Below are 12,437 nucleotides of genomic sequence, written 5' to 3'. Positions count from 1 at the left end.
GCAAAATAGCAAAGTCTATATTGGTATGGAGATTGAAGTATGATCAGAAATGGGCTCTAATTCTATTGTCCTATTTCTTTTACTTGCAGTTTTTATCATTAGCTTCTCCATACCTGAGCAAAAAGATTCTTTAATATGACAAATTCATAATACTGCATTGCTTAAATGGTGCTGATCATAATTTAATATTTGTACATGAAATAGATTAATGCAAAACTAGTTAATGTTTGGTTGTCCAACTGAAATACATCATGTGAAAAATTTAAGGAGGATATGTCAATAATCTACCCTACCTGCACAAACACAAAAAAATCATGACATGTGCTCCAATTTAGCGGTATCCTTTTTCTTTATAATGAGAACAATAACAGACAGTAAAGTTCTTGGCAAGAAATTGTGCAAGCAAGATGGACCCCAAATATAGGCTCAATTTGTGGGTACCTATCTTCTGTTACTGGCATCCCCCAGACAACCCGGTGAGTATTCATGAATCAGATACCAGCACGTACAGGACACACAACAGGGGGATCTGACCTCCAGAAGGTAGCCAGGTTTTGGAATGCATGTTGGGTGTTATTTATGCAGTGTGTTTTCTTTCTTAACATTCATGAAACGTGAATATTGTATACCAGAAGTAGTGCATCAAATCCAAGTTAACTGATAAAAATATTAGACTTTCCTTTAAGATCAATGTAAAAGACACCAAAAAAGTTAATAAGGTAATTATGTTCAATTACACGTAACATATTTACATTTTGTATTTCAGCTATTTTTAACTATGAATTGTTCATTAGCTGTGATGTCATTGATATGTTTTCCCAGCAGAGGGAAGCACAACCTCATTATTGTTTTTGTAAAGGGTTGAAATGGGGGGGGAGTGAGATAAACTACAATTTTACCACATTTTAAAGGAAGTTTGGTTGATATTCCAGCATTAAGTACTGGATATTAATTAGGGCTTGACATCTTTAAGGAAGCATAAAATGAAACAATCCAAATCCTCAGTTCAAGGGAATATCCTACTAGAAAATCAATGTGAAGAGAGCAGAATTATCTTCTACTTGACTAGGATACCCAATAACAATATAGAAGGGCTGCATCATCACCATAATAATTTGAATGGCTTATTTTAAGGCTACATTTTCTTCTTTAATATATTTAAATGAATATTTCTCTTGCCCGTTGCTCTCAAGTTGCTAACTACATATGAAAGCATGTATTAAACCTGGCTTCTTTTTGGTAATATGAGAAAATTGAAATTTAAGCATTGTGAGGATCTAAAACTTGGATTTATCATATCTGCAATTAAAAAAGCAAAATTCACCATTTAGTATTCTTTAGAATTTTCTTTCTTCTAGATTTCCTTTCTCTTCAGTTGCATTTCCTTAAGTATTCTGGTACTGCTGTGTGCCCCGCATGCACATGTGTGGGTATACACTACTGCTTATGACTTACCCTGGTATTAGCAGGTTGAAAGATGAAAGTGCTGTAACTTACCATGGTGTTGTAAGTCTGAACAGTGAGTGAGTGGGTCTCCATTTCTTATATCTTGTCGTCTTGTGCGTCTAAAACAATTACATTTAAAAGGTATTATAGCATTCTTATCCCATCTTCAAATTTGTCACAAGAATTAAGAAGAATCAAAAATCAAAGACACCTGGAGCTTACAGGAAGACATGCATCTGTATCTGACTAAAGAATTTTTTTTTAAAGCAGCTCATTACACCTGTAGGAGAAGTCTCCAGGTGATCAAAATGGAAAATAATATATAAATGCACTAACAATGCAGTAAAGTTTTTCAAAGTTATAACAAAAGACTCATGGTTTATGTACAACTGGATGCCAATCAGGAAGAATGTAACATCAGGAAACTCTGAAATTCTTAACATTTTAAATTCTGAGAAAAAGGCACAAAATATAGAATACCAACCCGTTTTTTCAATAATCCGAATTAAACTTCCTTTTTCTGTTCACTAATGGGAGAGTGAGCTTGCAAATTAAAATTGACAATTGTTTTCTTTCTCTTAATACTTACTTATACATAATTCCTTACATAGCCTTTTGTTAAATTTAAAAGTATTAATTCTGTGATATCCATTTTTTTAAGATTTTATTTATTTGTCAGAGAGCAGGCAAGAGTGGTGGAGAGGAGCAGAGGGAGAGGGAGAAGCAGACTCCCTGATAAGCAGGGAGCCCAATGCAGGACTCAATCCCATGACACTGGCATCATGACCTGAGTCGAAGGCAGACACTTAACAGACAGAGCCACCCAGCCATCCCTATGAAATCTAGTTTTAAGTTACTTTTGAATTTTTCTCTTTGGTTGTTATATCAACCTTTCATTAATAAAACATTTCTTTTGTGATCCTACAGCTATGACTGCAGACTGATTTACCTGTGAAATGAATAAAAGAAGAAGTGCGGTAACAAATATTGTAGAGCAAGTGTTCCTCCTGTCAGAGGAAGATGGCAGAAGGAGGACTCACCTCTAAGAAAAGCCAAATTTGCTATAAAAATCTAAAGAGATTTCTTTCTACATACTGCTGCTCAGATAATATTAGTTGCAACACATTCTGGGTGTCTTCTTTCTTTACTTTGTTGGTGGTTGACTGGAAAGGAGGTTGTCTCTAGCTATCTCAGTGCAAGTAGGATGTGGAGATTGAGAAAGAGGCTAAAAATGGAGATAGGCTACATATAACAGAATGAAAAAGACTAGGGACATTTGCCCAACTATTGTCTGTGTCAATGTTAATTAATATTGTCTTGCTGCAAAGTTAGTTACCACCCCTGAAAAGAGTTCTCACAAAGGCCATTGAGATTTGCAAACATGGAAATTGTTACTGTATTCATAAATTTAGAAGACTAAAGTATTTATAGATTTCTATTTGTAGAATTGGTGAGACTATCAAACAGATGTTGCGCATTTCAAAATTGAGCCAACAGGGAACTTGTGAAACACGAACCACAAAGCATTTGGGAAGGCATTTTTTACTGCCATTTAGGCTTTTGAAAAAAGCCATCACAAGGAATATATAAATTGTGAGGCCTGCCTCTAAACATCCTTTTCAAAGACACATGGAATTGGATTAAGTAAAATCTTCAAGGCACAACAAAAATGTGTTAATGATCATTCCTTCAGTCTGGAATTATAGGTATGCAATAAACATATTTCAAATATATAATATACAGGTTTTTAACTTTTTATAGATGTAGTTATCTCATTTTTATCTTCTTTCTTGTTAAAAAAAAAAGCTTAAAATTTGATCGAGTTATTGCTAATTTAGGTAACATCATATACTTCCACGTGGAAATGTAACGGTACTCATTTTTAATTCAAGCATGAATTTTATATTTTCCAATATTAAAAGTACCTAGATCTAAGTGATATTAAGAACCACAGAAGTTCAACCTTAAATAATTTAATTTTATTGCTATAAAAACTGCATATTCCTATTTATTAAACTATCCATGGTTCCTTTACTCAGTAACACATTTTCTCCACACTAAACTTTTGTTTCAGTTTTAAACTTCTAGCAAAATTGGTTGGTTTATGAAAAAATATAAACATGTTATTTTAATTCTGAATGTTGAAGGCTTAAGGAAATTGCATTTATTAAATGGAATTAGCTACTACTACACTTACATTTAATATTAACAAGATAACTGTTTTAATCTATATGGACTGATTATATATGAAAAATTTAAGTTGTACACGATTTAACACAGTCAATGTTATCTGAAGTATGTAATCAAAAGATTTAAGTACATATTATGGTTATTCCTTTCCCCTAGAATTTTTTCAAAACATGTTAAATGACCCAAATGTAGAACACAGCTTACTAGCAATGAAAAAAATCCACATCACAGCTTCTTGTAAAACATTAACTACAGTAAAAAATAAAACAAATTTTATTACTCCTAAAAGGCAGTGGACCTTGATAACTCTGATTTCTATTTAATGTTTCAAAAGGCTGATGTGCATACTGTTAATCTTTGGGTTTATATTAGCAAGTTACTGTGTATTGCTTTCATTGCTTGTTTCTGAAATACTAGTAAATATCTACAGAGACAGGTAGCCATATGTTTGCTGTAGAGAGTATGCTAAGGTGAATATTTTGTCAGATTAAGAAAGTGTTTTTATTTTTTGAAGCTTAAGTAAACCCAGTTTGTATACAACTTTTAAGATGTGTCTAAGAGTTCCCTGAAGGTTAACAGTACTCCTCAACAGTACTGTATCAAATAATCAAATGCCTGTTCCTAATGCCCACAATCTCCTAGACAGCAACGTATAGCTATGTTTTATCTAAACATATTATTTTAGATAGCTTCTAGGCATATCTTAGCAACTTTTAAGCATGTCCAAGAAAGATGCTGTTAAATATTATGAATATGCTTAAAATATTTGTGTAATAAATACAAAGATATTATCATGTGGTTTTATATTTCAAGTTCAAACACTACAAACACAAGATGATACTATGGTAATACCGTGGTCTTTAAATTTGGGAGGGGTCCAATAAATATATATTTTGCATCAAATAAAGATATAGTATGATGCTAGTTAGTCAGTATTATACAAAAAAGTAGTATCTTTTAAAATTGCAAAAATTTTTCTTGACTTTTTATAATTGAAACCCTGTATACTATCTAAGACTCTAAAAGTAAATAAATTACTTTCTTTGCAAATTATCCATTCATCCAATGACATAAATTGCCTTATTAAAATTTAAAACCAGGATAGAATGTTGCTGGATAGAAAAAAAAGAGTATTTTTGGAGAGAAAAGCATTTTGGTCAAAAGGCACATGGCCCAGTTTAGATTCTGTTTCTGACTTTCTCTGTGGCTTTGGCCCTCATTTCTCCCCCTGTGTAAAATGAAGTTGGAAAACTTTATAATTTCCGAGTGTAAACATTCAAGGACAGTACTGTAATGTTTTAGATTTCCCTCAGTAATTTATTAAAACCATTTGTTCCATTATATTTGGTACCCAACTATAATTACACGTTTTTCTGATTGTTTTGACTATTTAAGAGAAAGGAAAAAACTCCCAAATCCCTTTAAACCACTCTTCATTCATCAAAAAAAGGTGATGTACTTATATGAAGAAAGCTGTTTAAAAACAGATTCAAGTAAGATAAATAGCAAACATTCGTATTTATTTCTGGTATTTCTCCTACCTCTTTGCAGTGGGAAAATAGCGAGAGCATGAAGAGCCATCCCAGGCACAGTAAGGGTCTCGGGCGAGGCAGCACTCTGCGCAGGCTTTCCCATAAATATCGCAGCGGTGTAATGGAAGCTGAGCAACCCCCGTGGTGGAACCGATATATAGTTGTTGCTGTGGGAAAAGTTTAGTATTATGTCAAAACAATCCTGTTGTGTTTTTTTTATCTTTTCTCTAAAAAAGGGTTACTTATACAGAACACATCAAAAATAGATTTATGCTAATGGGTTCAAAAAAATCCCATTATTGGCAATTTTGTCAAAAGCCTGGCAGATCATATGAACATTTAAAAAGACCAAAAGCAACATCTAAATACTTGGCTAAAACAAGTGTATTTTAAAATATAAAACCAAGGGAAGACAGTCAAGGTTATATATCAGTTATATCTCAATAACGATAAAAATTTAAATTAAAGATGACACAGTAATATAATTTTCAAATCTTCAATGTTTTTGTTGTTGGAAAGCTTTCTTTTTTTTTCTTTTAAACTTCTCTGCTGTTTGTAATTTTGATTAATCAGCAAATCTATATTGCCATGTATTCTCTTGGTCTTGAAGCAGGGAACATTTGCATTTGACTCATGGGTGCCCTGTATCATTGCCTGTGATATAGTCTGCCCTCCTATAAGTCCTCCAGAGGAAAGCTTTGGTGCTCGCATTTTAAGTCTCACTCAACATCAACTGTCTTGTCTTTGCACTACCTTCAGGAAGATTACTTTAAACCAAACAACTAAACTGCTTTTCATCTGAAAGATCATCAAATGGGGAAATGTACACTCTGGCTGGTGCAGTAGACTTGAACACAGAACTTGTCTGTTGTGGAAAAGTGCTATGTTGGCCATCAAGGTACCTGGATTCTAAATCTTGCCCTGTACTAATTCTCTGTGTCATCTTGAGCCATTCTCCTAATTTTTCTAAGACTTCACTTTCTTAGTCACAAAATGAGCATGTTTAACTAGATCTTTAAAGTATGCATTCAGATAAAATGTTTTACAATGCCATTATACTCAATGAATTTGCAGTTACCAAATGAGGTAGAATATGGGGGGAGAAACTTTGTGGCAGCAACCAAACCAGGATTTCAGTACAGTTTTAAAAATGCTTTTTACGGTTTAGCCAGTGGCATTTGAGCAACTGCAAATACATGTAAATACAAGATAAAATACAAATAAAACTTTCGTAATTTCCCCACTTTTTGCTGTAATTAGTATCATAGCTCCTTTTCTTGTACTAAAGGACTGAATGGCTATAGTAAGCCTTAAATAAAAGTTGAATAAATACTGAACCATGTATTGGTACACATGGAAAAGACTTCAAAATTGTATTTTAATTTCTTTACAATGTAAATGAAAAAGAAGTTGTAGAAAAGCTAATATTTGAAACATGGCGTGCTCTTTTAATATTACAAATTGCCTAAAAGCAATGGATATAATTAAAATTACATTTACAAATTACTTTGAAAGATGAACAACATATATAAACATAAATTGAAGATTGATGTATCTATTATAATCTATGAAATTAATGGGGTTATAAAAAGTATTTAAACACAAAATAATTCTGTGTTTAAAAGCTAACCAGCTAACATATCTTAATAAAAGAAAGGGAAATAAGGGAGAAAACGTAATACAGTAAGAAGTAAGCCATTCTTAAAACAGTTACCTTGATAACTTTTACCCCGATTCATATTGCTTATTGCATTTCAGTAGTAAAGACTATTTATATCAATATTCTAGTTTAGTAGTAAACAGAATATGTACTATGGATGTTCAATCTCTTAATATATTCATCTTTCATTATGAACCAAAAGATTCTATAAATCATGGCAAATTAAAAAAAGCAGTAGTTGAGTCCTTGGGAGGAAAAGATGAGTATTGTTAAGCTCTCTGTCAAGAGAAATTTATGTTGATTTGTACTTCTCTTAAAGCTTCCACAGAACCAGAATGTGGTAAAAGTTGGCTGTGATTTGAAAAATATTAGTAAAGGACTATTGGAAGGAGCTTTTTCCCCCTCCTGTTCTTTCTCTCCTTCAAAATCGTATTTAAAAAAAAAAAAAAAAAACACTTAGTTTGTACTGAAGGCAGGCAATCACAATGCAATAAAAGATGAAATAAACATGACAACTTTTTAAAATTTTTATTTATTTTTTTGTTTCTTTTTCAAAGAGAGAGAGAGAGAGGGAGAGAGACGGACAGCATAAGCAGGGGGAGGGGCAGAGGGAGAAACAGACTCCCTGCTAAGCAGGGACCTTGATGTGGGACTTAATCCCAGCATCCCAGGATCATGACCTGAGCTGAAGGCAGACATTTAACCAACTGAGACATCCAGGTGCCCAACATGAGACACTGAAACGAATTAGTTAAAATGGGGTAGTCATATCCACAATCATGGTTGGCATTGGTGAATATGGACTTGTGGAACACCGTATTGTGGTCAGAACTATTTAAAAAACTACTGATCAAGTTGGTCACACCAAATCAAAAGATCTCTAGGACTAGCCAATAACTTAAGAAGCATAAGCGAAATTCACACAAATTTTTAAGAATATGAAATTTTAGTTGGGAAGGAGTTATTACCTAAATAACAGTATCTAAATCTGTCATATTCCTTTAAGGAGGAAACCAGAGAAATTAACATGGGAATTAAAAACCAAAAATAGGGCAACCAAAATTACTGCCACGAAAACTATCACGAAAAGTGTGATAAAATGCCCCAAATTAAATACAACTAGTCTAGTTTTCATTTTATAATTATTCTGCAGTACTACTAAAGAATTGCAAAACTAATTATGCCATCTAGAAAAAATATAGGGGCGGCTTGCAAGCACCATTGAACATAATCCAGTCCCTAGCAAGTAACCTGATGTGCTTTTTCTGCCCAATTTAACATCACCACAGGCTTTCTCACTATCCTCCTTAACAAGTTTCGGGTCATAAGCAGGCGATGAGTCCATTTATCCAGAAAATTAGTTGCAACACTATTTGACCCTCTTGAAACTACTGCCTCACTTTTAAAATTTCCATAAGCATGAGTAAAACTGATTCAGATCTAAATGAAATCAAACTGCCAGTAACAGAAAATGAAGGGTAGGAATACTTCTCTTGTATCATGGTATTTTAAACTGATGAACTGTTTCTGGTATTTTGGGTGTTTTCTCTCTCTCTCTCTCTCTCTCTCTCTGTGTGTGTGTGTGTGTGTGTGAAGCGTGTTACATTTAATAGGCAATTCTTAAAGTACTTAAAAATACTTAAACAAAAAGAAACTTTTTATAAAACTATATGTAACATAATTAAGAATGGCAATGAAACCAAGCAGAGAATAAATAAATAATTTTAAAAATCATTAAAGGAAAGAATATCCCAGTCTAGCTTTCTTTCTGGAAATCCCCGGATTTCCTTGCCAACATTTGACAATTTTTAGATTACAAGAACAGGTGAACACATACTTATGAAGTGTAAGATAACAGTATCAGGGTCAATAATATCTGCACTCTGAGTTTCTCTAAATATCTTAGAGATTATCAATCTATTTTGATATGTAAGTGTGGAAAGGATATACACTGAGTTTTACTGGCACAGTATTTTAGTGTCATGTACAGGGATAAAACATGTAAACAATTCAGCAATAAGATTAACCAAATGATTTTCATATTTAACAATTTCACATATAAGTTTGGAATGGCCAGTGAAGGGCTTCCTACTCCATTGTGGCTTTTTCTTCTAGGTTATTTAATAATTAATTTCAACTCTGTATCCAAGGTTTTTTGGGGGTTGTTGTGTTTTTTTTGTTTTTTTTTTGGTTTTTTTTGTTTTTTTTTGTTTTTTGAGTTACCACTGATACACTGAATAGAAAGCTATGTAACATTTATGGGGAAAAGATAACTTATTAAAAGTTAAAATTATATTTGTTTTGAACATATAATTTAACATTTAGAAGTCATTTGTGTTTCTTAAGTGTCTTGCCAAAGCATTCATTCAATGTGAATGCAAAGCCTATTAACACACTGTCCTTAACGTTTGAATTCTTGGAGTTTAATAACGTATCACTGGCAGTGACTATTTTGCTGTTTTCCTTTTATATGCAGCCAAGCTAAATGTTTTCTCTAGTACACAATACTACTGAAAAGGCAAAGTTGACTTTTCAGTCAAGATCCTCCAAACATATACAGCCCAGTGCAAAATTTTATTAGCTTATAAAATAAATATTGTTTATTCATGCAAATTAAATTAAGTGATAAACTTATTTATATTCTCAAAGATACACCAAAGATATACACAAAGATATACAATCTCAAAGATACACCAATTTATATTCTCAAAGATACATCACACACCAAAAATACATGATATTTTTAAGGATAGATGAAAATAATTACTAAGCAAAACTTTACAATGACCCAAAAAAGAAATGCTGTAAATGAAAATTTACAACCACCAATGATCTAAGAAATATATTTATAGGAATGTCAGCTTGGTCAAAAACAGAGGGCAATGAAAAGGATCTTTAATTTTCACTCTACTAGCTTATTGTAAGAATGTTCTTTCTTTTTGGGGTGGGAGACTACTGTTAATAAAGCTGTAAAATCTGATGAATCATAACTATGTTTATCTAACTGAAACAGCAAATTAACAAAATGACTGTAATACATAATGATAGTACCTGCTTGGTGGAAAGCTCCATTGCTGAAATAGTAGTTGGCTCCTAAAGAAGAAAAAGAAAATGTGAACTGTTTGGTCAATTAGAAAAGTCAGTCATTAACATTAATGAACATAGAACACCAACATAAGCTTTGAGAGAGTTAACTTCAGTGCCTACAAGAAGCAATGTAATTGGGAAATAAGATACATGAAGGAAGGTATGTGCATGAGTAGCGAAGACGTGGCACAGACAAAAGGAGGATACTAATGTCTTCCAGTCAAAGACATACGTATCTGCAGTTGATCAAGTTGGGTTATTGCTCATGGCAGCAAGGGAGACCATGAGACTGCGCAGCAGAAGAGTCTTGGAAAGAACACAGAGGTTTTGGGCCTATGTTGGTTGATTTGAGAGAGGGTTCAAGGAAGTGGTGTTTGCTCCACATGGGATGTCAAAGAAAGCCCAGGAAATTCTATGATTTCGTCTCTTCATACATCTTATTTAGGAGGAGGGAAGAGCAAAATAAGGATAAAGTAAAAGTTGGTAAAGAAGTAGCCATTACTCATAGAGGCAGGATAGGGGATATTTGGTCATTTTTTGGTGGTTTGGACAATGTTTATGGTCTTGTCTGTTTTCAGACAGGATTACAGAATAGTCTTGCTTTTTTCTTTCTTTCTTTTTTTTTTTTTAATATTTTATTTATTTGACAGAGAGAAATCACAACTAGGCAGAGAGGCAGGCCCAGAGAGAGGAGGAAGCAGGCTCCCTGCAGAGCAGAGAGCCCAATGCGGGGCTCGATCCCAGGACCCCGTGATCCTGACCTGAGTTGAAGGCAGAGGCCCTAGCCCACTGAGCCACCCAGATGCCCCAGTCTTGCTATTTTCTTGATTCCTCATGGTCACAGAGTAGCCTGGCCTGATGCTTGTGTTCTGTGAGAACTTGCACGCTCACATGGAGAACGCTGGGCTATGAGTGCCAGGCCAGCTCCCAATAACACCAACTACAAGTTAATAGTATTAGGCTAGTTTCCAGCTGTCAAGGACTGTGAGAGCTCAGAGCAGGATGAGATTACCTTATTATCAAAATGACTGTTTAATGTGCAAAGGCCTACACTACATGTCTTTGCCAGAGTACATGATCTCTTCAATTTCTATCAACAGGCTATCTAGAGATAATAACTAGAGAAGTAATAACCACCAATATATTTCAATGAGTGTTCTGCTGAAGCCCATCATGAGCATATATAGTTTGAATAAATAAATACCATTCTTTGAGTAACTACCAAAAGGCTATTCACCTGAACACATTACCTTACATTCTCTCAGATTTACTTTCACTAAACTGTGCTCCATTGTATTCTTCATCATACTAAGAAGGAGACTGCTTGAGGGTTTCAGAGGTGGTTAATGAGAAAGAGGCTTAGGTGGGAAGAAGAATCTTAGAAGGCTCACTGTTTAGGTGACTATAGCTGAGCCCTGAACAAAGTGTGAAGAGCTGGATTCTGAAGCCAAACTGCATAGATTCAAATGCAAACCTGGCCACAAGTGTGATAGAAGGGGAGGTATGTAACCTCTCTGTAATTCGCTTTTCTTATCTTAAAAATGAGTATGATGCTATCTTCCCTGTAGGATTGATGAAAAGACTAAATGAGTTCATAAAGGCAAAGTACTTTACAAATGTGCTTGGCATAGAGTGTTTATTCAAATCTCTTGTCTCTCTTTCTCACTCTCTCTCTCTCTCTCTCACACACACATACACACACAACCCCCGTATCTTTTACTTGCTTTAGCTTTCCTTTCTAGTGCTTATCACTACCTGGAAATACACAGATACATATTGTATTAATGAGTATATATAATATATATAATAACATATATATGATATAAATATAACATTTATCTTGTGTCTTGTGAGCTTCCCCGTATACCCCTGTAAGGGCCTGTTCAGCCAGAGCAGCCTCACCCCGGTTGAACTGCCATCTTGTTGTAAAACTTAAATTGACCTTGCCCCCCCAGGGGAACTTACTTAAAAGCAAGTCGGGGAAACCAGTCCCAGGTAACAAAGTCCAAATACAAGGGTGGGTCAGGCCAGGTGGAGGTATTCAATCAATCGGGGGCACATACTGTCTCCTAGGTACCAAGGAGTCTGGGCCCCCAACCTTTGGGAGCCTTTTGGCGCCAATCCTAACCAAGGTGTGATAGGCTAAATCAAATGTCTACTAGGGTAAACTGTAATTCGGTTGGTCGTCTAGCATCACTGTGTAGTTTCCTGTGTGTGTTACAATCTCATTGGCCACCTGTGTGTGGCGAGGCCCAACCACATGGCCTTTGCTCTATAAAAGTTAGTCTGGAAAGCAGGGAGGGGTCGTTCTCTCTGGAGGGGCGGCCCTGACCAGTCTGTTTGACGGTCGGTCTGATTCCTGATGCTTGGCGCGAATTAAAGCTTTGCTTGACCTTCGCTTTGTATCAGCCTCGCTCCTTTAATCATGGACCCATTATTGGGGTACCCAATTTTGGGGGGACCCAACACCTCAAAGCAGTGTCTGAGGTAAGTTCTTATCTGCAGGTAGGGAGCAGGAGTAA

The 12,437-nt window shown here is 34.8% G+C and overlaps 1 protein-coding gene across 2 annotated transcripts in view; it reads right to left on the bottom strand.

The window, feature by feature from the left end:
* Positions 1–12,437, bottom strand: part of SEMA3A (semaphorin 3A) — a 461,780-nt gene that overhangs the window by 18,933 nt on the left and 430,410 nt on the right. For both annotated transcript variants that reach the window (XM_032305095.1, XM_032305096.1), the window contains 3 exons: positions 9,880–9,921; positions 5,178–5,335; positions 1,498–1,565 (listed from right to left, as the gene is read on the bottom strand). In XM_032305095.1, the coding sequence (XP_032160986.1) occupies positions 1,498–1,565; positions 5,178–5,335; positions 9,880–9,921 (268 nt within the window). The remainder of the gene's footprint in view (positions 1–1,497; positions 1,566–5,177; positions 5,336–9,879; positions 9,922–12,437) is intronic.

This window comes from Mustela erminea, chromosome 11, assembly GCF_009829155.1.
Source record: "Mustela erminea isolate mMusErm1 chromosome 11, mMusErm1.Pri, whole genome shotgun sequence".
In the NCBI taxonomy this organism is placed as follows: domain Eukaryota; kingdom Metazoa; phylum Chordata; class Mammalia; order Carnivora; family Mustelidae; genus Mustela; species Mustela erminea.
The sequence above is the reverse complement of the archived record's forward strand: the minus strand, read 5'-3'. Positions and strand labels throughout refer to the sequence as shown.